Below are 27,700 nucleotides of genomic sequence, written 5' to 3'. Positions count from 1 at the left end.
AGGGAAGAATGAAGACGTGCACTTAGGCTGAAGAGAATTTACACTGGCAGCATCTCAGCAGCAGCCTAACATGCTACGAAGGGCGGGAAGTATCTCAACACAAGGAAGCCTGGCTCAATCTCCAGCTAATAAACCCTAGAGTAATGGCCAAGGTGAAAGGACCCTGAGGTTAGGATTTAGGGCTCTGTGGTTATTTCTTCCATTCTCATCACTCCAGGGATCTAGGTGCACTGGCAAAAGTGGCCTGCATGATGAACAAAAAATACAGATGGAGGCCCAAATTCATTTCCCCCCCAGTAGGCATTCTACATAAAACAGAGACAACAGGGCTTGTGTCACTTCAGCAGGGCCAGAGCGGACGGGCAGCTTTCTAGTGCTCTGAATGGCCATACCCAGCTTTACAATTCTTTTCCCCAGCTACTCTGGAGAGAAAAATATTCTCCCGAACTGCCTCATCGTTTATGGTCAGTAGAAGCCACATCAGCATCTACCATATGAAACTCTGTATGACCAGCTCTGCATGTCAAAGACTGGGATGAAAACAAGAGTTTTGTCCTGTTTCTCTGTGAAAAGCACTGACAGGCAATCTATCAGCCTTGACAAGTGGAGAGTCTCCTTAGCGTGATGGAGACAAGTATAGCTAAAATTATTTAAATCTTACAAGAAAGCATTAATCATAACTTTAAAAAGTCAGAATCTCAACAACCAAAATGGTCTCCAAGGAGTTTGAATTTCAAGGTGTTCTTTTGCTTCCTTCCTTGTACCCATAAGCTACTTACTTTAGGGCTGAGACTCCTCAGCTAACTTCTGGCACTCCAACTCCACTAAAATGGATCAACGCTGGGTTAAGCTGAACAAATGCTCTGGAGCACTCTGCCTCTGCCACCACAAGCCTCAAAGTCTAGGGCGAGGACAGCCTGAACAGGATCTGGTTTGCAGTACTGCCTGTCTGGTTAGGAAACTCAGACTGATTACTTCACTTAGAAATTATTCATTATATGCAATTAGACTAATGCCCCTGCAATACTTCTCCTAAGCTAATCTCCACCTTGGCCCCTTCCTCTGTGTACTCCAACTACACTCTTACCTTCACATATGCCGTAATCTGGGAGCCTCTTCCCTTGTGTCCTTTTTCTTTACTCAACTGACTCCTACCGATCATTTAGCTCTTAGCTCACCCCCCAACCCTCGATAAGGGACAGTCCCTGTACTCTGCTGCAGTTTGTAGCTACATGTGTAGAGGGGACTATCTGCTGAATGCCTCCTCTATTCGCTCCCACCAGAGGAAGCTCTGTGAAGTGCCTCCAGCGGGGCAGGCCAAGTGGGACCAATGACGAGGCAGACATTAGGCCTGTCATCAAGGAGCTTGTCCTATAACAAAGAGGAAGAACAATCAGTGAATCAAGGGTGTCAGAGGCTGTGACCACATTATGCACAGTGCACAGGGTCGGAGTGAGGAACAGTGATTTCTGCCCGTGCAGCAATTCAGAGAGAGACACAGGCTTAAGAAAGAGTCACTCCCAGAGCATCAGGCTTTTGGCATGGTGTGAAAAGGCAAGGCTGCAGGGGAGGCGGTGTCCAGATCAAGCATGCCTTAGTATGCCATGCCACGGAGGGCACATGTCAGCTTCAAGTAGGGCAGTGAAAAGGGCAGGGCTCCCTTTAGTTCCAAACACACCTCCCTCCAGTTCTGTGGAAATTCAGGCCATAATCCTTCCCTTGCTCTCCTGCCAAATTTCCCATAAGCAATCCAGCCAAATTTCCCATAAGCAATCCAGGCATTCTGCTCAAGGAAGCAAAAAAGGAGGAAAGAGCTGCTCCTTGCATTCCAAATTCATGTCTAGAGCCATCACAAATCAATCAGCACAGGGAGTGTGAATCCAGAGTCCATGGCTGGGCACAAGCAGCCCAATCAGCCTCATTCTCATTTTTTCTTTTTCTGTTTTAATGGAATATGATGAAAAAAACTTATCTTTTAAAGAATGCATCTAGATGGACTGGTGGCATGATATCAAGGTCAACATGGATAGCTGGATCCTGCCTAGACACCATCATTAAAGTGGAAGAAAGAGCTAAAGGGTCTCATCTAGGAGAACATTGCTCTAAAATTAGGCTGTAACTTCATCATATAGAATGACTTAAGTTTCCTCTGCAAATGAAATATCTCAAGGGCTTCCTATAAGAGAGGGAAGTCCCAAGGAACAAGATAAGATAAAGATATACTGGATCTGAGTTAAGATGCAAAAGAAAAGAAAGGGCCAATTCTTCTCAATTCAAAGGATATATAGTGAGCACCTACAATATGACCAACAGACTAGATGCTAGGGACAGTCAGACAAGTAAGTCTTGATCTCCTACCCCTCAAATAACACAAGAGTAGAAAGGAGAGGAGAGAGGGAGACAAAGATTCATTTTCCTGTAGCAAAACTGATTACTGGACCAGTTACTGGAATGGACACTTGAGATGAAAATGAAGTTGAATTTTCGATGTATTTCTAAATGGTAAATGAGCTTCCTTATTAGGAAGGCGGCTAGTGCTTGTGTTTTATATGACTAGTAAGGTAAACTAGACCACATCTGGGAAACAATGCCATCTGTGACTAAGGTGGCACGGAGGGAAGAAAAAGGAAAAACAAACAAACAAAAAAACCCTCTAGATCTAGTTTCCCCAATGTGCATTAAGGATTGCCTTCCACTGAGGGATATACTCCGCAGAGATTCTTAGCAACTATAACTTATTGATATGGTCCAGGAAAATGTAAAGTCAACAGTGATGACCCTTTACCTTAAGGAATACAAACACATATTTAGCTATGAATAACCAGATAAAGGTAAGCAGCATGGTAGTAGAAGAATCATTAAATAGCAACCATGGGAAAAACTAAATTAACTTCCACTTTTACGATTTGAAAAGAATATTCTTTTCATGAAATCAAAACGGTAATATGTAAAATACAAGGAGAAGTTTGCTTACAATGAACTTGGTTCCCATTATCTTGGTTTCAGATCTATAAAGAATGCTTATGTGGAGGCAGAATGTAGCACAAAAAACAATTAGGCTCAGGACTCCTATAGGAACATGCCAACAAATCTTGACTTTGAAACATGGTAGCAGTATGACTCTGGTCAAGACAATGTGTGACCCTTTGTGTTTTTGTAGGGTTTTTTTTTTTAAGATTTTATTTTTAAATAACCACTACACCCAATGTGGGGCTCGAACCCACAACCAGGAGATCAAGAATCGCAGTGCTCCACCACTGATTGAGCTAGCCAGGCACCCCAGATAATGTCACTCTCTGAATCCTAATGTTCTCCTCTGTAAATTAATAAATCCCAACATCTACTTTTTGGGATTTCTGCAATGAGACTAGATATTATATATTGAAACCATCCGACACATACTTCAACAGATGCCAAGTGATTTTATTATTCTATTATTTATATTCATAAATTCTTCAATATAAATTCTTATTGCTCCTGACTTTTGAGTGGGGACAAGTAGTGAGGGGAACATTTCTCCCTGGCTGGGAACAATCAACACAGCTCCATATTCTTGTGACAGTCCAGAATTCATTCACCCTAAAGGAATTTCTCTGAACACCTCCAGGATGACATAATTACTGCCTTAGGGATTAGGGCAAATCTCAAGGCTGAAGCAACTGGGTATTGCCACCAAGCTGAGAGCCAGCAACCAATATCAAACATCAGTTATAAAGAGCAAATGAAGACCCAAGAATGCAAAGCAGAAAAGTCAGTATAGCACCAAGTATTAAACATTCACAGCAATACACCCTGAACAAGTGTTAATGCAGTGTAAGCTGCCATTTTTGAGCCTTTTCTCCATGCCAGAAACAGTGGCATGCACTTTGCACACATCAACTCAATCTTCACAACAGGACTCTGAGGTAAGGTCCTATTGTTCTCCCCATTTTATAGATGAAGACAGAGTCCCATATGTCAGATAATTACCTAAGGCCCCCCAGGTGCAAGTGGAATTTGGCCTCCAATCTGTCTGACCCCAGGGCTTCCACTCTCAAATGATGTGCAATTTTCAAAAACATCAATGGAAAACCAATTACATAGTCATTACCTTAAATAAACCAAGTAATTTATTCCCCAAACAGCAGGCTTAGATTTTCAGAGTTCAATTTTGGTTCATTGTATAAGGTGTGAGCCCTAACTAGGGCACGACCAGAGCCCTCTGTTTGGATTACAGGTTGCTCCTTCCAGTCTTCACTGCTAGATCCTTCTCTTCCCACCTCTAAATGCTGCAGTGCTCAGGACTCTGCCCTGGGACTACTCTACCCACAGACCTAGTCTCAGTGATCTGATCAGTTCCATGTTGATACATAGTGAAGAAAAAATCATCTATATGCTCAAAGCTCTCAAGAGAACTCTTGACATGTTCATGCTGACACCAACCCACCCCACCCCCACCAATACAATAGAACTAGACTTCCCTGTCTTTTCTATAGAAGGCCTAAACCTCAGGAGTCACCCCTCATTCCTCTCAGATGCCACATCCAGCCCATGACTTATCCCCACTGGCCCAATCTTCAAAGTATATCACAGATTTGACCCCTTCCCCACTCCCATCACTCCCATCCTCATTCAGGCCTCTAATGTCTTTAGTCTGGACTACTGCAATAGCCTTCAACCGGTCTCCTAGACTCCACTTTGATTCAGCTCATTCTCCAGGGATCAACAGAGCTCTCTGGGAGAAAAAAACAAAAACATATCATATCACCCACCCTTTCAGCAATGTGATAGCTTCCCACTATAACCGGAGTGTAATTCAAACTTCTTCCCACGGCCCCCAAACCCCACCTGGTCTAGCCCCTGCTTAGTTCTCCAAATCCAGCCTGCATACTGACCTCACTGTTCCTGGAATAAGCCAGGTGTGTTTCCATGCTCAGCAGGGTCCCTTCTCAGGGCGTCTGTACCTACTACTCCCTCTGTCCAGAAAAGTCTTCCCCTAACTCTTCCCATGGCTTTACTCTTTCACTTCACGCAGGTAGTTACTCAAGTGGCATCTCCTGTGACCACCTCATCTAACAGCTCCTCATGCACTCCCATCATTGTAACTGCAAACCCTTCTCTGAGAGCACTTAAAACTCCCTGAAACTATTTTCACTGTAAGTTTAGTCTGCATTTCCTACCACATTTTTAAACAATCTGCTGCTGTATTCATAGGACATTGACTAGTTGCTCAATGAATATTTGCAAATATCTGTCTCTCTCCTCAATTAAAATTTGAGTTCCAGGTGAGCAGGAACTTTATCTGTCTTGGTTGCTGCTGTATCACTATGCCTAGAATAGCAATGGTGTGTAACAGGCACCCCAATATTTGACTAAGGGAAGGATCCTATCAGTCTTACACAAATCAGGCCAACTTCTGTCTTACAGGTAACAAGGACAGATACTCCCTTACTGGAACTGCCATCTGAACTCCACTGGAGTAGTTCCAAGTGCCCCATTATCCAAAGCTAGGTCACACTCCTAGGGCTTCACAGCTCTTCCCATCCAAATGTCCTGAGGCTAGGTGACTGCTGACCTTGTCGTTCAAAAGGAGAGAAGAGAACGTGGGGCAATATGAGCCCAGGTTTTGGGTGCTGAGAGACTTCTGTATCTTACCTCCTACCTCTAGGCCCAGGCCATGAGAAGCTGACATTAAACAAGCTCATTTTCCCTAGACATGATGCACCACCGGGTCAGTTTCACAAACACTACACTAAGGCCACAGGGACATGGGTCCAAAGACAAAGCAGGTCCTCCGTGCATCTTCTATTCCAAGGAGTCACCAAGATGATGTAAATACTTGCTCAGAGGCCTGAATGAGGCACTTATGTTTAAAAAAAAAAACAAAAACAAAAAAAAACATTTAATCCAGTCTGACAGTGGTAAGGGTTTGTATGAGGCCCATAATACCAGGCTGGCTATACTCTGTCTGGCAGTCCCTGCAGGTGTTTTTGGTTAAATGTGATAATCAAATTAGCTGCACACCACAGTTAACTCTGAAACAGCAAACAGAGCTTCCTGGGTGATTTCCTCATCTTCCTTTCTCCCATGCTAAGTGCAAAGACAGAAGAGCCTTAGCCTGGTAGCAAAGGCTCAAGTGAAGGCCTTATAGGCAAACAGTAATAAACAGAGAAGGGGAAAGGGGGTTTCTGCTGTAACAGGAAAGATGCTTACTTCACAGTAGAGCAGGATAAAAAAAAACAGTTTTTTCATAGGCTTACCCAACCTAACTTGTTTTGTTGTAACTATATAGATCCCTTGTGTTCTCCCCACCCACCTGCCTTTTACTCATCCCTAGCTGACTTTGCACTCATATGTGCCCAAGTTTCTTAGTAGTCCCAACAGAAGCTATATTAAAGGAGGGGAAGGTCTTCTGCAGCACTGGTTTTGAGGAACCAAGGAAAAATTAAACCTGTGATAAGATCATATGATAATCCCAGGACCTTTTCCATGGCCAATATTATTCTTGCTCAGTTTAGCTGTAAGTTACCTTTGGGGTCCAAATTTGCAGAGTATGGTAAGGAGATAATGTGCCTGAATGGAGGATTGGTTCCTTGAACCAACTGGTTCCTTTCACCGGCCAGCCGCAAAGTATTTATGTAGCCCAGTGGGGGCAGAGGTCTGGAAGTTACTTCCCCAATTCCTCAGCAGATCAGATCCACCTGTTTCTATTTTGCCACAGTGGCGCACACAGCCAGCTTTCAATTAGTGTGTGTGTGTTGGGGGGTGGCAATTTTAAATTATCCATGCTAAACTGCAACAAACACATTCCTGAAAAGGTCTCTCTACACCGAAGTTCTGTATCTGAAACCCCCTTTGCCCACTGCCTGCTATGAAATTCCAGATGCAGCAGAGATAGCCAACTAAAGACAGACTGAACCCATCTCTATTCTCTAGTGACTGCCAGTCACTGCCCATACCTGAGGAAAACATGAGGAAGGACTCAGGTCTGCATGGTACCAAAAAGCCCAAAAGGGGAATTTGAACCCACCCAGGGCCCGGATGAGGGTCAGGCAACAGAGACCTGGGAGGTGACCATCTGTAACAAGCCTGAGAGCAAGCACCTCTTCAGCACTTCTTTAAATTCTCCTTCTTTAAATATAAAGAGGCGCTTACTCTCAGGATCTTAAAAGTCATTGCCGCCTTCAATTTTGCACCCCAGGTGTCCCTCTTGTCTCATCCCAGTTCGAGCCCTGCTTGACACATCATATTGGGGTGCCGGCTTACTTGACCTACAACTTAAACTTTTTTTTTTTTTTTTTTAATTTTAATGTTTATTTCTGAGACAGAGAGAGACAGAGCACGAGTGGGGGAGGGGCAGAGAGAAAGGGAGACACAGAATCGGAAACAGGCTCCAAGCTCCGAGCCATCAGCCCAGAGCCCGACGCGGGGCTCGAACTCACGGACCGCGAGATCGCGACCTGGCTGAAGTCGGACGCTTAACCGACTGCGCCACCCAGGCGCCCCAACTTAAACTTTTTTTTACTGAGTGACGATAATGTTATTGGCTGGGTATGCAGGAACCTAGTCTTGGTTAAGACTTTTTTTTTTCTCTTCATTAGCTTTCTTGCTTCCTTCCTTCCACTTCCTGTCCATTCACAGGAGGCAGTAAACAGAGTCATGCGTTGGTATACTTCAGTGGTGGTAAAACCTATGAAAGGGCAAGCTGAAACTAGTTGGCCTTTAGAGACTGGCAGCAAAGGTGAGAGGCAATCAGGTCCTTATGAATACGATTTGCAAACACTGTTGGGGAAAGAGAGATGTGCTCAGCACATCTCCAAAAGAGGAGACCAGGCATCAACAGCTACAGCCCTCTCCCCACAGAGCAGTGAGTATTCCTGGCCTTAGATCCCTCAGGGGAGTCCAGATGGCTATGCAGATCCCAAGTCCGGAAGACAGACTACATTTTGCTTCTAGACATTCCTCACACCAGTTAGCTACTTCAGATTCATCCTCAAAAGAGACCTGCACGAAAAAGTCAGCGGAGCCTTTGCAGTCCATAAAAGGTGCTCCACAGCCACGGCAACCTGTTTAAGCCAGGAGCCCCTGGAGCCAAGTCAGGTACACCGAGGCCTTTGAGAGTTGGGCCTGCAGCTGCTGGGTCTCCAGGATGTGGGGCTATTTCATGGAGGATGAGGCACAGGTCAGGAGCCCTTAGGTTTTAGAATAAAGAGGACTTGCTGAGGCCCCCTTGGTGAGGAGAGAAACAAGTCGAGTTGCTGGGACGTGTCTATGTCAGATCTTCCTGGGTGGTGTAACACCAGCCGGCCCAGCACTCCACGAAGAGATTCACTCCTTTGGTTCTTTTTTTCCTCCTTGGCATTCTAGGCCTGCATGCTACCACCTCCACTCCAACCTCCGTTAAGCCTAAATTCTGCATTTTAAATTTTTTACAGTTCAGGTTAGATGGTAATTTAGCGACTCCCACAAACATAATGCAGAGAACTTATGGCACTGCCTGAAACCCCAGAGGTGCCACGGGAAGGATTCTGTATCTTTATCAGTCTATGGCTCCAGATGAAAAGTATGTCAGGCATATACGCAGACTCAGTCATTATGGAGAATAATTTGGCCATGTCTATAAAAAGGAAAAAAGCTGTGTGCATCCCCCCAGTTCCACTGCCAGGTTCACACTATGCCAAAATTCACACGTTCACAAAAGTGTGTCTGCAAGGATGTTCAACGCAGCATTGTTTATAATGGCAAAAAATTAGCAACAACTAAATGTTTTCCAATAGGAGAAAGGGGATAAATAATATGTGGCGTTATTTACACAGCATTTAGAGGAATGAACTAGGATTTATCTCAAACAGATAAAACTGAGTGACAAACACAAGCTGAAAAATGAGAGTACACTCTGATGCCATTTATGGAAATTATAACACACACATACACAAATACTAGATGACTATATTTGGGCACACAGAGAAAAAAATCAGTTTTAAACTATCAGAACATAGTTCAAAAGGATACATGCTAAAATTCATGTTAACTTTCCACTGGAGGGCAAAGGGAAGGAACTGGGGAGGGAGCCGAAAGAGGATTTCAGTGTTAATGTGAGAGCGAGAACAAACAGGCCAAATGCTGACTGTGATACAAGTATATATTCCTATGTGTGCATAACTATATACACATGAAAAATTACAGCAAAACATGCAAATATATATCAAATACACGTTATATTCTAAATGATTTTTTATACATTTTGCTCTAATTCCTCCTCTACCTCCTCCCCCAGCCCCCCCAGGAAAAGAAGAAAGAAAGAGGGAGTGGGGCCATGTTTTGGGAAATCAGCAAGATTCCTTCATATCGTCTTGGGGAACCTTAAAAAGCTCTGTATACATCATGGGCTGATAGCAGATGATAGGAAAGAGAAAACAGTTTAAAAAAGAAATGTAATAGTAACTTTTAAAAAGGCATCTTTTAACAATATGATCCGTAACAGTAGTTCCCAGACTTCGGTGTAGATGCAAACCACCTGGGCAGTTATTAAAAAATAAAACTCCCTTGGGGTGCCTGGGTGGCTCGGTCAGTTGGGCATCTGACTTTGGCTCAGGTCATGATCTCAAGGTTCCTGAGTCTGAGCCCCGCATCAGGCTCTGTGCTAACAGCTGAGAGCCTGGAGCCTGCTTCAGATTCTACGTCTCCCTCTCTCTCTGCCCCTCCCCTGCTCACACTCTGTCTCTCTCAAAAATAAACAAACATTACAAAAAAATAAAAAAATAAATAAAACTCCCTGCCCACCCCCCCACCAAGCCCCCAACATGATGATTCAGGAAAGCCTGAATGGGGTCAGTGATCTTTTTATACAAAAAACAAACATCCTTAGTACAGAAGAGTTAACTTTTTAAAAATGAACTAAGGAATATGTGAAAAAAAAAAAAAACAAACCTAAAGCAAGTGAAAATTGCACTTTTAATGTAAAAGTCTATTCCCCCTCCCAAGTGCATAGCTAACAGTGATTGTTACAAGAAAATTTTAATTTGGATGATAAACTAAAGTCATTCTATACCATGTTTATTTACATAGCTCTATGAAATGTTGATCCCATAACAGAGCAATAATTTTTATGCACAATCGAGACGTTAAAGGCTCTCTTGTTAAGATTATGACAACTCTTATTCTAGTTAACAATGAACTTTAATGCAACAATTCTAGTGTTATAATTAAAACTCACCTATGTAGAACAATGCAGCTTTAAGCTATCAAGGCTTGGTTATCCACGACCTAAGGAAGACCTCGTTCCTCTCTTCCTGCCTTCCCCAGCATAGTCAGGGCACCCGCTGGGAGCACCCACAGCCCCAACCTCACACCTGGGCAGCAGCACACAGATGCTGTGGTTCACCTGTAGACATGTCCACATTCCTCTCTAGGCTGTTCCTCTTAATAGCAAAGGCATCGTGTTCACCTCTGATACCTGTGTCTAGCACAGGGTCTGGCACACTGCAGGCACTTGATAAGCATCTCTTGAATGAATTAGCATGTCTCAACAGGTCTTAGCTCAAAGACATCCAAGGAAGAGGAGTCTCTAGCACAGAGTTGGCAAACTGGTTCTCTAAAGAACCAGACGGTAAATATTTCAGGCTTTGAGAGCCACATGGTTTCTCCTGCAACTTCTCAACCAACCAGTGTAATTTGGAGACTGCCATAGATAATATGTAAATGATTAAGTGTGGCTCTGTTCCAATAAAACTTTATCAACACTGACATTTAAATTTCTTATAATTTTCATGTGTCATGAGCTATTCTTCTTATTTTCTTCCAACTATTTTAAAATGTAAATAACCATCATGAACTTACATAAGGCCATACAAAAAGCAGCAGCAGGGTTTTCTAACCCCTGCGCTGGCACATCTGGGCAGAGAGATAGGTAGGAAAAGCTCTGGGTTCCACAGGCTGGAATAGATTGACTACAAGAGGAAAAGAGAGGAGTCCATGGTGGATGAGTGGACCCTCACAATACGTGAAAACAGGACCAAAAGACACAATACAGAAACAAAAAACAATGCAGTTTTTGTTGTTATTTTTCTTTTAAACTAGTTATACCATAACAGTGAAACTCACATTCAATTAACTGATAGGTAAGGAATTGAGAAAAACAAAAATTGGTATATTTAAAAGTCATTAGTAATACTAGTTGGGGACAAAAACCCCAAAACCTTTTCAGGTTAAAGTTTTACCATCTCCAGCATTGCTGACATGCATTCTTTCTCTCTGCTGCCCACTTTCAGGTAGAAATGCAAATGAGCAGCAAAGCAGACAAAAGATTGGGAACAAAAGCAGACAAAAGGGATTCTATCTCAGAATACCCCAGGACTGACTGTCATGTCTTGTCCTAGCCAGTCCTGTGCATAAAATCTTAGATATCTTTGATTTTAAAGGGGCTCAGAGTCAAAAAGCTGCTCCATTCATTAAAAGTAATGGTAATTTTTAAAAATAGCACACATAATCATTTTACAAAATTTCAAAGATAAAGTAGCCAACGTTAGAAAACCCACGTATCTAGAGATAACAGTTAAGATATTTGTGGATAGCTCCTTCTAGACTCTTTTCCTTATTATTTAAAAAAAATTTGTAAATGTCTATTCATTTTTGAGAGACAGAGAGAGACAGAGTGTGAACGAGGGAGGGGCAGAGAGAGAGAGAGGGAGACACAGAATTCAAAGCAGGTTCCAGGCTCTGAGCCATCAGTATACAGCCTGAGGCGGGGCTCGAACTCATGAATCGCGAGATCATGAACTGAACGGAAGTCAGGTGCTTAACCAACTCAGCCACCCAGGCACCCCTAGACTGTTTGCCTTAACTGCACTGTGTATGTGTATGTCTGTGTATATGCATGTTTTTTTTTTGTTTGTTTTTGTTTTTTTTTTACTACAAGAAGAATTCCCCTATTTTGTGGACAAAGAAATCCAAGATTTGGTAAACTTCCTCAAGATTGTGCATAAAATGAGTCTGTAACAACACAGGAGTAGGACATCTTTTGGGGCCAATGCTCCCTCCTACCACCTCCTAACAGAAGTAACAGTTTGCATCTTGAATAGGTGCCGTGTGCATAACAGGATCTCAAGAAATTAATACATGCTGAAATAGATGCCAACAGTGCTGTCCCATGTCTTTTTCTCAGTCCAGCTCTGTCCTAGCTAGCTTCAGCAGAGATGCTAGCTGGGAAAGAGAGAGCATGAGTGGGGGAGAAGCAGAGAAAGAGGGAGAGAGAATCCCAAGCAGGCTCTGCACCATCAGCACAGAGCCCGATGTGAGGCTCCAACCCACAAACCATGAGATCGTGACCTGAGCCAAATCAAGAGTCGGATGCTTAACTGACTGAGCCACGCAGGTGCCTCAGAGATGCTCTTGATTATCAACAACACAAATATCATTGGTTTCAACACTGCCAAATCCCAAAGAGCATATGGATAGAGGGACAGCCTCCTTTAATAATAAATGGCATGTAACTGGGAATTTTTGTTACTGAAATGTGCTTCACTTTGGAATGTTTCCTTTTGGCTTTATTTTAAAATGAATCATTATTCTGGTCCTTTACAGATCTGTTCATCAGGGATTCACTTTTGGATTCCCCCCATGTCCAAAGGAGGAACATTAGAAGGACCAGTGAGTATCAAGACATTTGCCTAAGGTTTCCCTTCTTTTTCAAATGAGTAAGATCAGACTTAACCATGACTAAAACAATTTCTGATGGGCCTGTTCATGTCCAGAGTCACGGCACATTAATGACATGACAAGGAAAGGATAATCTACGGTCTTGCCAACATTCTCCGCCTCATTAAACATCTGGCTAGAGCCAGGTAGAATGATCTTGTGAAACATTCTAACTATTTTGGGAGGAAAACTTTCATCTGGGCGCCATGCTAAGCAGGTTAAGTGGCAGTTCTAGTGAGAAAGGAAGTATAGTTCTTAAAGAAGCAAAATGTCAAGGTTATCTCTCAACAGAACAAGAAAACCTGATTAGCCAGCTAGACGGAGAGACATGCTTGAAATGGAAAACTGCCACCTGCCTGGTGACTTAAGGACATGGGTTTAAATGGCCCAGGGCTGGGTGTTGCTGACCTGAGCCAGCGCCGGCACCTCCACTCCAGGTCAAACTCCACTGGGGATGACCCTGGGAGCAGGGCACTTCTGAAGGCATGCTCTGAAAGGAGGCCCCAGGCTTTTATAAAGTACTAGCTCATGTAGAAGGAGAAACAAGCATTCTGGGGAACTGAGCTGAGGTATTAGGGAAATCCAAGAATGCTATGTTTGCTGTTTTTATCATTCTGATGGCCCCATCTTCTAAATAATGATGCATAACAGGGTTACCCAGGCACTTAGGAGATCTACCAGAGAATTAATATTTGTGCCAAGGCCTATACAAAAGGGAATCCGTAAGGCAAAAAATAGTGTCTCAGCAAACACAACGAATACCTGGTACTTTTACCCATCCAGCATCCTTTGAATAATGGCATCCAGTTTTCCTTGGATTACCCCTTTCTCATTATGTGTGGTTCCACCAACAATGTCAGTTGAGAACCCCACTACTGCCTCACTAGAGAAATGGGGGCATTACTCAAGAGAGCGTATTAGAACTCTCTTTAACTAGGAATGTAAATCTGCATGGAATCCCAAGAGAGATTCCAGGTGGTCAGAGCTAGGACATTCCAAATGCAGTGCTCCAAAGGAGCTACCCGTGAGTTCCCTGGATATTTTCCACCTCTTATTTTACTTAGTAGTTAATAAATATTTATGAGTGCCTCCTACTATGTACAAAGCACTGTTCTAGATGCTGAGGATATAGCAGTACAGAAGCAGACCGAAGTCTCTGACTTCAGGGGCTTACATTTCAGTGAGAAGAAAACAACAATAAACAAGTATATAGAGTATATGAAATAATGATAAGTGCTAAGGAAAAAATGACACAATGCTAGCAGAGAGGGAGCACAAGGGCTGGCAGTTACCATCTTAGAGCAAGGCCTCATTGAGGAGGAGAACGAGGAAGGTGAGATCAGGCCTAAAGATTCAAGGGCTGAGCCCTGGGGCACAGCAAACAGGACTAAAAAGGAGCAGCCAGAAGGGAAGAGGAAAAACAGGAGAGTGTGGTACCCTGGAAGCCAAGTGAGGAGAGCATTTCAAGGAAGAGGGAGTGAGAAACTGTGAAAAGCTTCAGAATGATCAGGGAAGGGAAGTCTGAAACGGATTTAGCAACACCAACATGACACTTTTCAGTGGAGGAGTGGGTGTAAAAAAGCCCATGTGGAGTAGGTTCAAGAGAGGATTTGGGAGCAGTAACACAGGCAACTATTTGAGAGATTCTGCTGAGAAGAGCAGAAAGATATGGGGCGGTATCTAGAAGGGGAGGCAAGAGTGGGAAAGGTGGTGGTTGTTGTTTTTCATTTGTGAAGGATCACAAAAATTATAACACGTGCTGAAAGGAAAGACTCAACAGAGACTGAAAAGTTGATAATGTAGGAGAGAGAGGGGAAAACTGTTGGAGTCAAGTCCTTATGGACGCAGTCAGGAAGCAGCGCGGGGGGTGTGGGGGGTGCCCTGGGTGGCTCAGTGGGGTGAACATCTGACTCTTGATTTCGGCTCAGGTCACGATCTCATGGTTAGTGAGTTCGATCCTGGAGTCAGGCTCCACACTCACAGCTGGGCGCCTGCTTGCGATTCTCTCTCCCTCTCTCTCTGCCCCTCCTCCACACCTATGCATACCAGAGCTCGCTCTCTCGCTCTCTCTCAAAATAAATAAACTTAAAAAAAAAAAAAAAAACAAAAAAGGAATCCACTCTAGTGCCCCAGGGCACTGGTTGCCTTTAGGTAAAAGCACAAGACTATTCCTCTAGCATACCTGGATGAAAGGTAGAAACAGGCACAGGTGTGGTAGCTTCTGGAAGTTCTCCTGATTTCTCAGTAAAATAGGTAGCAAGTCTGAGACAATCTTCTAGAAGAGTGAAGGGCATAGGAACATGGAGTTGGAGAGTAGGATACCAGGCACCTCAGGGCCCATGAGGTTGCTTTCCCATGTCTGATGGTTCAACTCTACTTTCAGTTATGTGACTGACCCAGAATACTTTCATAAAATACTTCTTTTTTTATTAGCCACAGTTGACTTCTGCCATTTACAACCAATGACCCAATATAGCAGCTCTTTCTTGAGGCCTAAGGTCATCACATTTTCTCACTTACACTCGGACTTTTATAAATTAGTGATCCTATTCTATCAAATTCTGTTATACTCCTAAATGCGTAGAACACAAGCTTGCAATATAGCAACAGGCCAAACAATTTGGGTTCCTCTACCATCAACTGCACAGAACCAAGAAATAATGATTTACATTTATCCCACCAAATTGAAAACAATAAAGGAGTATACTAAACTACTGCAAGAAAAACTTGTCTATACCTGTGAGAAAGCAGAAAAGATGGACACCAAAATTCAAACCACCTGACGATTTCTTCAAACCTTCTTTTTAAGCTGCAAGAGTGTCTACCAAGACAGAATGAGGATAAATACACGTACAACTTTCCTCAGAGTATAGATTAATACCTCAATACAGACTTCAGTAACTCAGAGGGAAATCTGTGTCTCAAGTGTACTACGGGGTAACCTGCAGGCACAGAGAACCGTTTTCACAGAGGATGGTAATGTTTAATCTGGGAATGGCATCTGAGAGGGCAGTGAAACTGAGTAAGAACGAAGGGAAGTCAGACTCTCCCACAAAGAGAAACATTTTGAAGATCACAAAGAGGAGTGGAAATTTCCAGACTGTGCAGACTAAGATGAGTCTTCATGATATAACGTGTCATTCCCCTCCAGGAAATTAACAGTTATTAAACTGCAGCACAGACAGCTATTTCTGAGATGAAATCAGCCTTGCAACACTAAGAAGCAGCAGGGTGAAGGTGAGTAGTTGCTCACCTCCCATAGAAATCAACCTCACAGAGCTTCTTTCTAACAGGTGCACTGTTCTACAGAGCATTTGACTCATGAAGAGCACTGAATACTCACAGGGAAGTGTGAAGCCTGGTGTAAGGTATGGCCTGAAAGCAGGAATTAACGGGCTCTTTCTCCCAGATGACCTTGTGAGGAAGGGTGAGAGCCGTGGTCAGCCTTTTGGGCCAGATGTGCACAAACCACCACCAAAACAAACCAAGGCAAAGATGAACACATGAACACACACACACACACACACACACACACACACACACACACAATTCTCCCAAGTGGACAAGAGCTGCGTGTGCTGTGTTTTTAGCACCAAGCTCTAAGGGATCTGCTGGCCAATAATGGAACTATGAAGAAAGGACCATCCATTTCCTGGGTAAGAATGACTTGTTTTGGTTTAATTGCTTCAACAATTCCCCATCTTCCCTCACTTTAAAAGGCACAGCTCCATGATCCTCCTCCCCCCACCCCCCAATTCCTCAAACAGATTGTACAAGTTTACAGTTATGGTGGGTGTGCTATATGCCAGACACTCTTCTAAGAGCTTCATGTGGATTAATTCATTTAATCTTCATAACAACCCTAAGAAGGCAGGTGCTATTGCTGTCTCTAGGCTTCCCAGAAAGAAGAGTAAAATAGCTGAAGGCTTTTATAGTTTACCTCTATATACTTTACTAGGCGGTTCTCTGGAGGAATGAACCAGAGAAGCCAGCCACTGGCTGGTCCAAGCCCCAGCACTTGCTCTGTCTCTTGGAACCATCTCACGAGTGGCTAAGAATTACTGTTTGGAATGCCCAGCTCCCTCCTCCCATTAGTCAAAGGTTTACCCTCGGGAGTTTTAAAAAAATATATCCCCCTGCTTCCAGGTTGTGCAGGTAGAGACGCCATTATGTGTCATGCCTCCTCGGGGTGGGAGGTAAGAGGCCGGAGGCACATGGAATGGGCATGAGGTGACAAGCCACCAAGCTCTAACTGCATGAAGCAGGGTGCAGCCTACACAACTGGTTACTGCACTGCTGGCTGAGGTACACACAGGAGAAGCCAAAAGGATCTGATGTGCTAATTTAAAAGTTCCTGACACTATTATTCAATCTCCATTTTCAGAGGAAACTCGGGCATAGTGAAACAATTCACGTAAGGTTACAGAAGGGACAAGAGCAAGACCGGGTTGTCTGGGTCCAGAAATGGCCTCTTAGTCACTGTGCTCTCACTGAACATCGACTGCCTCGTGGCAGCTGCCAGGTTTGAGCCACAACAGTTGTTTAGAACTGGTTAGGAAACCCGTCAGTGTAAGAAAATAAGTATTACAGATAACGCTTACCATTCGATGCAAAGAGGACACAACAAGAGAGGGCATCAGCGCCCCAAACAATGTGAGTCAGGCAATCACTGCTGCTCAGCCACAAAGAGAATTTAACGAAACCAATCCTGGGGCTAATGCAGAAGTCTGGCTCACCAGAGCAGAAATAAATGAAAGGGGGACTAAAAAGACAACACAAAAGATCAAGGGAACTAAGAGCTGATTTCTTGAAAAGATAAACCAAAGAGACAAACCTTTAGCTAGATGCATCGAGAAAAAAGGAAAGATGACTCAAATTCAGAAATGCAAGAGACAAAAAAAAGGAAAGGAAAAGGAAAAGACAGACAGCTGGCTCTGCTAAAAGTTGGCAAAGAAGAAACTAAGTCACGTTCTTGTTAGTTAACACTCTCACTTTTGTGATACCCCATAATAAATGGGAGCAGCCCCTAAGAAAGGGAAAAAAGATAGCATCCTTCTCTTTGCTCCTCCTGGAATTTGAGAGGGAGCTCCGTGGCTGACTCTGGGTTCAGAAGAGGAAGAGATACATCAAAGAACAGGAAAGTCATTGAAAAAATTAACCCAACAGAAGTGGAACAACTCAGTACGAACAGGAGACCCAAATGAAAGGCGCTCCAAGACGCTGTGCAGTAACAGCTTGAAGCCAAGCATTTCCCCTTGCAGAATGGGCGTTTCTTATGACGTGAAAGATTTAGTTCCTTGAATTCAGAAATGTCGCTGTTTTGTTTTGTTTTGTTTTTTCAGAGCAAAAATTTCAACTAAACTTGTGTCTTGCCTTGTCCTAACCCTAAAGCCTGGAAGGTCACGGGACAGAGACACCTTTGAGTTGAAAGTAAGTGAAGGTCTGGCAGCGAGGCTGAGTGAGGATAGAGCTCTGATTTTTTTCCTACGCTTCCATTAATTTAAAGTGCTAAGTTGCCTGTTTGCTTTCAAGTATGTGGTTGTCCTCTTTGCAGTGTCACTTTAAATGAACTTTCCTTACACTCTGCCAAAAATAGCTAGAGAAGGTCCTTTGAGAATCCCATTCTTAGTCTTAAAAAAAATACACTCCCCCCCTCCCCCAGCCCATACACATAAACAGGCCCAGAAGCACTTCTTTCCACTTCTTCCAGGGACCTCCAATTTATCAGAAATAATAAATATTTCAGGAGAAACACAGAGCTGGTCAGGGAAATAATTCTCCCAGCCCATTTCTGCTTGTTCATTTATTTATGTGTTCGTCCAGTATCGAGCCTCTCTTTCAGGATTAGCAGATAGGCAGGCCAGGGACTGAAAATCCAAATGCCTACCCCATGGCCAGGCAGGTAGGGGGCACAAGGGACAACAGAGACAGCATGGACTCTACCCACTTGTAGTCAACTGTGAGCAAAGAGATCTAAATTGTTTCAAGTAAAATCACCCCAGTTAAAAATGTTGGAAACCTGTCCAAATTTTATAAACAGCAACATGTGGAACCACAATACCAGACAGAACACATGTATGGGCTGCTCTGGCTGGAGGCCCTTGTTTGCCACCTCTAGGCAAGAAACAAAAGATAAAGGAAGACAGACTGCCTGTCCCTTGGGAGCTCACAACCTAATAGGAGTGAGAAGGCAGACACTTGGTAAACTTCCACAAGGTGCAATGTAATACACACTAGAAGGGAGAAATGAGCAAAGGCTATGGGAGTTGAGGAAAGTGAGAGGGCACTTGAGGCAGAACAGATTCTTGTAGTCAATGGCATTTGAGTTAGGGTTAAAGAATGAGGTAGACTTTGGCAGGCAGAGGCTAGAGAGGGACCATTCCACACAGAGGAAAATGAACTGAAAGAGGCAAAAAGAGGGAGCCGGGAAGAGAATGTTTGAGAAATGGTCAAGAGACCCTCCATGCCTCTACCCAACAAATACGCATGAATGTCTACGTGCACTATGCAGCAGGGATGCAGTGGTGACGAGGGACACAAGATGACGTGGCTGAGTGTGAAAGGGTCCGAGGTGGACACGGCCTTGGAGGCCATACCCAGAGCGGTATCTTCAGAGCAATGGGAGAGCTTCCTTTGAAGATTTTTAAGCAAGGGAATCCCAAGTTGAGATCTGTAGAGTTCCAAGTTCCCCGGCTGCAGAGTGTGCATTCTGGGGACTGGAAGTGAGCCCGAGCAAGGTGCGAGGAGGCCTTTGCAAGCAGTCTCGGAAAGAGATGATGCCAGCTGGGACAGGGTGGGTGGACAGATTTAAGAGACAGAAAGGGGTTAAAATCACCAGAACTAGCAGTGCAGGGTAGGATTCAGTGAGACAGAAGCCAAATGGAACTGCAGAATGTGGTCAACATGGCTCCATGGGGGTATCAGGGTACACCACCAGTGAGTGGCTCAGCAGCCAAGCAATTCTGTACTGGCAGCAGCGGGTGGCCAGTGGTTGCTAGCGAGAAGAAAGGCTTAGGAGCCAGGGTGTATGGCGGAGGGAAGAGCGCCAGAGAAGCTCACAGGAGCTTTCCGTCTTAGAAAGTCATCATCTCAAAAGTACTATTTTCTTTTAAATGTGCTTTGTAAAATTCCACAGCTATTTTGTTTGGACTAGTCTTGATGGGGAAATAACTAGCTCTTCTCACATGTTTAACAGCTCTTCACTAAACTAAATCTTATCTTTTAGACTCGGGATGGAAGAAGAAGCAGTATTAGAGTATCTATGAGATATACGTTAATGCCAAGTATCCATGCACACTTCCTTTTACTCTAACCCTTTCTTAAACAACTTCAGAAAATGCTAGTTAACCATTATGGTCCATCCTCCTTGGTGCCAAGGCCTAACAATGACTTTCTTTATAACCACAGGCATTTGCACACGAACCCAATTCACTCTGCTTCTAGATCATGAAGGAAATATGAAGACATCCTTCTTGATTTGCAGGAATGCCTGGAAGTACTCATACTCCCGTCACAGGAAGGTGAAAACAGCCAAGCCACTAAACGCTCAACCCTTGATAACTTGTGACAATGGAGTCTACATATTTTGCTAAGGTCTCACTTGTATGCCAAGCATTTGCCCCGCAATATTCTTCCATGATTTCTGCCATCTACAGAATTTTGTCCTTTTTTTCAAGGCCACAACAAGTAACATATCATTCAAATAAACATGAGACAATTGGGTAATGACCAGAATAATAGAAATCAGCAGCTGACAATGAGACTAAAGTTCATTTTGCCCTCCTCATTTCTCTCTCACCTTCCACCCCCTGAATCTTGTAATTTTAGTGTATGTGTGCCCACACTGCAGATGTAGTAGTCTCCCCTCCCAAATTGGCCTATGTCTAAATCGAGTTAACACACCATGTGAGGATCATTCAATAGCTTTAATGCTCTTTGTTAAGTGTTTTTTGTTTTTTGATCTTTTAAATTTGTTTTAGAGACAGAGAGCAAGCAGAGAAGAGGGGCAGAAGGTGGGGGGGGGAGAGAGAGAAGGTGGGAGAGAGGGGGAGAGAGGGAGAGAGGGAGAGGGAGAGAGAGAGAAAGAGGATGAGAGAGAGAAAGAGAGGAGAGAGGAGGAGAGAGAGAGAGGAGAAGGAGAGAGAGAAGGACAGAGAGAGAAGGACAGAGAGAGAGAGAAGGAGAGAGAGAGAGAGAAGGAGAGAGAGAGAGAGAAGGAGAGAGGGAGAGAGAGAGAGAGAGGGAGAGAGAGAGAGAGAGGGAATATCCTGAGCAGGCTCCACACCCAGCACGGAGCCCAACTCAGGGCCTGATCCTACAACCCTGGCACCATAACCCAAGAGTCGGACACTCAGCCAAATGAGCCACCCAGACACTGCAAATGTTCTTTTATCAAGACTTTTTACAGTAACCAATGTGGACTGCTGATTCAGAGCTCTGCTTTTATACTGATATCCAGGCCTCTCACATATGGCCCAGGTAAGTCCTGTTTGGTATAAAAAATCACGGTGGCCCCCTTCCCCTTGCTGGAGATTGCTTCAAACCAATGAGATGTGATGGGAAGTCTGCTGGAGAACTTGTGAGGAAAATATCATCATGGCTCTTAAAAAGAGAAGCAAAGAATAAGTAATGTTCTTTCTGCCTCTGAACAACCACAGATGTGCAAGGATGCAACACAACATCTTATGACCCTGACGTAGCCAACACAAGGAGGCTGGCTAAGAGCAAGACCATAGAAATAACCTGAGTACTTCCTGAACCAAGAAATTAACTGACCTGTAGGACTGATTTTGTGTAATGAGAGACAGATTCCTTTACTGTTTAAGCCATTTTGAATTGGATTTTGTTTCTTACATCCCAGAGCATCCTAAATGATACACTACCTCTTTGGAGGAGCAAGAAAATGCCTCTACCCTTTTGACAACATCCTAGCAACAAAGGAATGGTGGCTTCAAAAAAGGAGAGACTGAGATTGATTTCTCAGTAAGTGCTTTGGGAAAACCAGCTGTGAAAAGGTATTTTTAATAGCCACTCCTGATGCATGGAGAGTCCTTTGAAATCCTCCCAATGCAGCATAAACACTGTAATAAAATGACAATGAGCCACTATGAATGGTATGTGTGGGGATATACAAGATACTTGGAGTCATCATAATATATAAACATGAGGAAACCACCATGAAATTTGTCTTTATTATTCATCTACTCCTATTTCCTTGTACAATTCTAAGATGGGGATGTTCTTCTCTTTTCCACCCCTTCTACCTGATGAAGACACAGAATCACATGATTAGAAGGGAACTCAGAAAACTGAGGCTCAAGAGGTTGACTGATTAATTTCCACAAGGCCCCACAGCCAGCTTAGTTTTCTATTATTAAAAATGCTTTATGCATGATTTTATTTTTATTTATTTATTTTTTTCAGTTAGGGCTTTTGTATTTTTTTTTTCAATATATGAAATTTATTGTCAAATTGGTTTCCATACAACACCCCGTGCTCATCCCAAAAGGTGCCCTCCTCAATACCCATCACCCACCCTCTCCACTTTATGCATGATTTTAAAACAAAGTCATTTGCTGAAACTCAATTTAATGCAGTGTCAAACTGTAAGGATATGGGAAATCAAAACTGGATTTTTTTAGTAATTTCATTATAAAAATCTCCTTTTTAAACTCACTTCTTGCAGGTTCTTTGTCCTATTTCCTTTTTAAAAAAAAATTTTTTAATGTTTATTTTATTTCTGAGGGGCAGGGGAGAGAGAGAGAGCATGAGCAGGGAAGAGGCAGAGAGAGAAGGAGACAAAGAATTTGAAGCTGGCTCCAAGCTGTCAGCAGAGAGCCTGATGTGGGGCTTGAACCCACAAATGGTGAGATCATGACCTGAGCCAAAGTCGGATGCTTGAGCCAAAGTCTAATACTTGGTTAAATCCCAATCCATTCCACTCAGTGCCATTTCTCTCTCCTAGAAAACCCCTGCATGTGACCCATTCTCTAGGCCAGTGGTTCTCAAAAGACTCTTTGCATCATAATTACCTGGGAAATGAACCAGATGTGCAGATTCCCAAACAGAGTTCAATTTAGTAGAGCAGGGGTGTGGTCCCCCAATGTCAAGTGTAAACACAGCCAAAGTGAGTCTAACTGTGCTTTGAGGGCATGTGACTAGGCACATGACTCCAGATTGTATACTAGATTCCAGGATCCAATAAGAAAACACCTAATTATCATAGATTTAAGCTTTAACAACAAAAATGTGTGCAGAGTTGCCTGTAATTTTTACGTTCCCCCTGAGGTCTGAAACAAACCCAAGAGCTCTATGATTTGGATGTTCCCTGGTAATCATTTGCTTGAAGGCTTTTTGAGTTTGTAACTATATCCTCCTCTAAGACTTTTATCCCCTCTGAACACATTTCTACATGGGATTAAATATAAAATGTCTTAACTCTCCCTCCACAGTGAAAATAAATCAATTTTGGAAAGTATTTCAAAAAAGCACTCTAAGAAATACACAATACAAAATGTCTTCCCTTTGAATCAGACTCCTGAGAGGCACAGGGCAAACACGGTAGGTAAAGAGAGAAGTGAACACGAGTTTTCCAGCAGATCCAGCCCTGAAACCAAAACTTAGGAAGGAAGCTGAGTGTTAAGTAAGTGGACCAGAGGAACAACAGATGAGGCATATCCGAGGGTAAATCTGAAACTGAGAAAACTGGACTAAACAGACAAACTCCTTATTCCAAGTTAACTTGCCTCTCCTGGTCAATTTTAAAATGGGACAGCGCTGTAAATGAGCATACAGCATTTAAGTGGAATCTGAGAACTCCTCTGGGTGCCAAAGCATTTTTTCAGAACTAAATAAATACTCCTTACTGGATTCAGCAATGCTCATTTATACCCATCTCCTCCAAGACACTTTAAATCCCCATCTTCTGAGACCAAGAACACAGCCTGCTGAGAACCTGAGTCTGTGTGTTGTAACATCAGCTGAGTCACTCTGCAGTCTCTATGTAGATTTCTTTTAACGATTAAATGAACAACAACAAAAAACCACATAACCCCATAGAACCAAAGAAAATCACAGTGAGGTATCAAAAACAAGGCATAATGCTCCATAAATGCTATACTATAACTAACTCCAACAACAAAGTTGGTTTAAATTCGTTAGAAGGCAAAAAGTCAAGGTCAAGCTGTCACTTCCATCTTATAGTTCTCTTCCTTGTTAGTTCAGGGACAAAGATGAACTGAATTTAATGGGGTTGAGAGTGCTGAGTTGGACAAGAGGGAGAAAGCAAACTACCCTGTAGGAGATAAACAGGCTCAGTCCTCAGGGCAGTTTTACAATGGGCAAATTCAGTACTGGCTCTGCTGGATCACCATTTACTCTCCATCATACTCAGTCCAATTAAGCTCTCATCACAGCTCCACAGCTTGAAAAGCCCACCGCTGTCAGAGGGTTGCTAAGCCTTCTCCTCCAGCTGCTTCCAGGAGGCTCAAAACCTAGTGGCCATACAACAGCCACGAGGATCCCCACACATACTTGGCTTGAGTAAGTATCCGGAACTGCCTGTTTCAGTAAAGGCCCTTCAAGTGTGCAAAGTTTTGCAATTAAGATCTAAAACAGCTTTTCCATTTAACAAATGCCTGACTGGGTCGTGTGGAAGAGGCACCAAACCGTCATCTCCGAGCATGTGGAGTTACTTTTAAAAGTCCAATTCCCATTACTTTAAACACACTTCATCAGAATTCTTTGACATTTTTTGGGCATTCTCCTTGTAAGCTTGCATGTTCTCTGCTATGCTTAATTGTTTCTGAACACGCAGTTCCAATACGGCGCTGCAAGAAATACACGTGACCAATAATGGAGCAAACCTGGACTCTGCCTAATTGCTTCTGACCAACATGCTAAACACTCTCGTTTCTTCATAATTAAGATCTGCAGAAATCTTCATGGTAACACGTACACTCTCTCCCCAAATGGTAGGATCAAGTGCTTGGTAGAAATATGAAAACAAACCGGTATAATCTTCCTCAGCTCACTATCAACTTATCCCAAAGACCTGACTTAATGGCATGAGGAAAGTGTGGGAAAGGGCCAAATGTATAACACATCAATCAGTTCAGTAGAATGTAAGGCTTAATGGTTTAAGTTAGCTGTTACACTCTGTCTTTTTTTTTTTTTAATTTTTTTTCCAACGTTTTTATTTATTTTTGGGACAGAGAGAGACAGAGCATGAACGGGGGAGGGGCAGAGAGAGAGGGAGACACAGAATCGGAAACAGGCTCCAGGCTCCGAGCCATCAGCCCAGAGCCTGACGCGGGGCTCGAACTCACGGACCGCGAGATCGTGACCTGGCTGAAGTCGGACGCTTAACCGACTGCGCCACCCAGGCGCCCCTACTCTGTCTTTTTTAATACGCCAGTCTCCAAAGACATTCATCAAAGTCAGTGGAAGGTTAGAACATACATACATGTAGTCACTGACACAGCAAGGGAAGTCAGGAAGGCCATTCCTAAAAGGGTCCAGCAATACCAAGTACACAAATTCAAAACCATTCCAAGAGCAAATATTCTTAGCAGGAAAATCAGGCCTCTCGAGGAATGCTTTGATGATCTTGGAGGGGAAGTGGGCACTTGCCAAATTCCTTTATTCCCTAGGCTTTAATACATGTTACTTTTCAAATCAGTGACATTGTAGTTAAAGGGGAGCCTACTATCCATTCATCTGACAGATGAAGAAACTAAGGAATTGAGAGGTTCTGTGGCTTGTCCAGTACTCATAAAGTGGCTTGTTAAGAACAATCAACTCTAGAACCCAGGCCTCTTTACTCCAAATCCCAGGTCTATAAACCCACAACATATTCCTATTTGTCTCTGATTATCACAAGGACAGAGAACTCCTGGAAACTCTGCTTGTGACCCAGTTATCTCAGATGACATATTCCTGTTTGCCCTTGATCATCACAAGAGCAAAAGCCCCCTGACAACTCTGCCTGGTGGCCCGATATCATGGGCACTTCCCCAGCCTCCTCTGCAAAGATCAGCTGGCATTTGGCGCTGTTATCCACTGCAGTGAACATTTCACACATTTCTTTCCTAAGCCTCCGACATACCTGATGCAATAGAGGGAGAGGGAAATATAAGCAGCATTGAGACCAGCTTTAGCGCTAAGACATGAACTTCCTAGGGGTGATAAAAGGGCAGCATTCAGTGTCAAACCTACTTTGCCAAGTGGTTCATGAGCAGCTGTAACATCTGCCTATTTTTCTCTGGGAGCCGATGAACAAGGCTATGGATTTCAGAGACTCGAGACTCCTGGTTCTCCAGTTCTGCAAAGGCAAGAAGGAGGTAGTATTTGATCAGTGTCACAGGCAAATCAGATTGCAAGACAAAATCAAAGGAAATCAAAGGTTGGGCCCTAAGAGACCAAGGACTTCTCAAAGGTTTAAGATCCTGTTCTCCGCACTCATGACTAGATCTAGAAGTGTTTTTAATGATGCTTCTTGTAGCAGTTTATTAAAAAAAATGACCGTCAGAGAATTCAAGCCAAAATGATGACAGGACGAAATGGAGCCAGTCAATTGCACACTCAGAGCAGGCACAAACTTGGTAGCAGCTGGCTTCCTAGAATGACGGCTTCATTTCAAGGAAGGGAGGAACTTCATGCGCTTGTCAAATGATAAACAAATTGTACATGAACAACATTACAAGGGTCTCAAGTATCAAAACAACGCCTCAAGATAGCATCCAACAAATCAAAGGTAACGTCCGGTTGTTCTCAATTCATGCATGACAACCAACCAGCCTGGTAGAAGAAATGGCTGGTAAAATATGTAAATCTTCCTGCCAGCCTGTAATCTCAATCCTGGCCTGCCATGGCTCGGCTGACTTTGGGCAAGTGGCTTCATTTCTCTGGGAGACAGACTGATAGTGCTCACCACACCTATTTATAGGACTGATGTGAGGTTTAATTAGAGAATGGCTGCTACAGGTTTGGAATTTCTCTGAGAAAGAAATCACATAAACATGATCTTCACTCCCAGCTTTCTCTCAAGTCTTTCTCCTCCCTTTTTTAAGGAGACAACTTGAGAAGATAAGGCCATCAGAACATTAGGTATTAATCAATTAGGCCAGTAGTGGCTACCAGGGTAAATGGACTCTGAAGGCTTAAAGGAAGCAGAGAGAGAGGCACAGAGACTCTCGACATAATAACACGGTGGAGACTCACGCCAGATTTAAATCTGATAGAGAATCTTACTGCTCCTTACAGGAGCCCTGCCCCACGTCGACAGATTCCAGTATATTTAGGGTAGCTTGCACCTAATCCCTATGTATTTTAATACCAGTGATATGACGCAAGGGGCCTGGACGATATAGCTGAAGAATGATCATAAGCTGTAAATGGAAGCCATGATGGAAAGAGGACTGGGAAGTTATATAAATGGTGTCATATTCAAGGAAACACTTCCAATGCTCAATTTAGGTAATGTGCGAACTCTGATTCATTCTGCAAAATGCTACTCAAGGGCTGGGAAACAACCCAAGGAGTTAGAACTCCAATAATCAAAATTAGAAAGCCAAACTTGCTTTTCTCTCTTCCCCCCAACCCCAAAACACACTTCTGAAGTTCCTCTCCACTGTAAATTCAACATGGTAGCAAGGCCCTTGACAATCCTAGTTTAGTTTCATCTCTATTTTGTGTCTACCTCATGAGCATGTATGTTGGTAGTTTACACGCAAAATATAAAGGGTAGAAAGTATTTATTTTGGGATAGTGACTGTTCTTTGAAATAGAAAAATCTATCCCTTTCCCTCTTACAACTGTGACAAAAAGAAAACCTACTTGCTGCTTTGATGAAACTTCTTTGAAACTGGTACATCATGAGTGGTCCCGGAAGCATTCTGGGATAAAAGGATATACACAAGTCAGCTTCATAAAAACAATCACACTACAAATCGTGGCTTAGATGCTGCCCAACTGTATAGAGACAAAGATCAAAGGACACAACAGCAACTCAGCTTAGTCCAACTGA

The 27,700-nt window shown here is 43.3% G+C and overlaps 1 protein-coding gene across 1 annotated transcript in view; it reads right to left on the bottom strand.

Moving 5' to 3' along the window:
• ARHGAP26 (Rho GTPase activating protein 26) overlaps positions 1-27,700 on the bottom strand; it is a 381,404-nt gene that overhangs the window by 129,689 nt on the left and 224,015 nt on the right. Inside the window, exons 18-19 of the mRNA XM_030320395.1 lie at positions 27,511-27,569; positions 25,891-25,996 (exon numbers count right to left, since the gene is read on the bottom strand). Of these exons, the coding sequence (XP_030176255.1) occupies positions 25,891-25,996; positions 27,511-27,569 (165 nt within the window). The remainder of the gene's footprint in view (positions 1-25,890; positions 25,997-27,510; positions 27,570-27,700) is intronic.

Source organism: Lynx canadensis, chromosome A1 (genome assembly GCF_007474595.2).
Source record: "Lynx canadensis isolate LIC74 chromosome A1, mLynCan4.pri.v2, whole genome shotgun sequence".
Classification (NCBI taxonomy): Eukaryota; Metazoa; Chordata; class Mammalia; order Carnivora; family Felidae; genus Lynx; species Lynx canadensis.
This window is presented reverse-complemented; position numbering and strand designations above follow the sequence as displayed.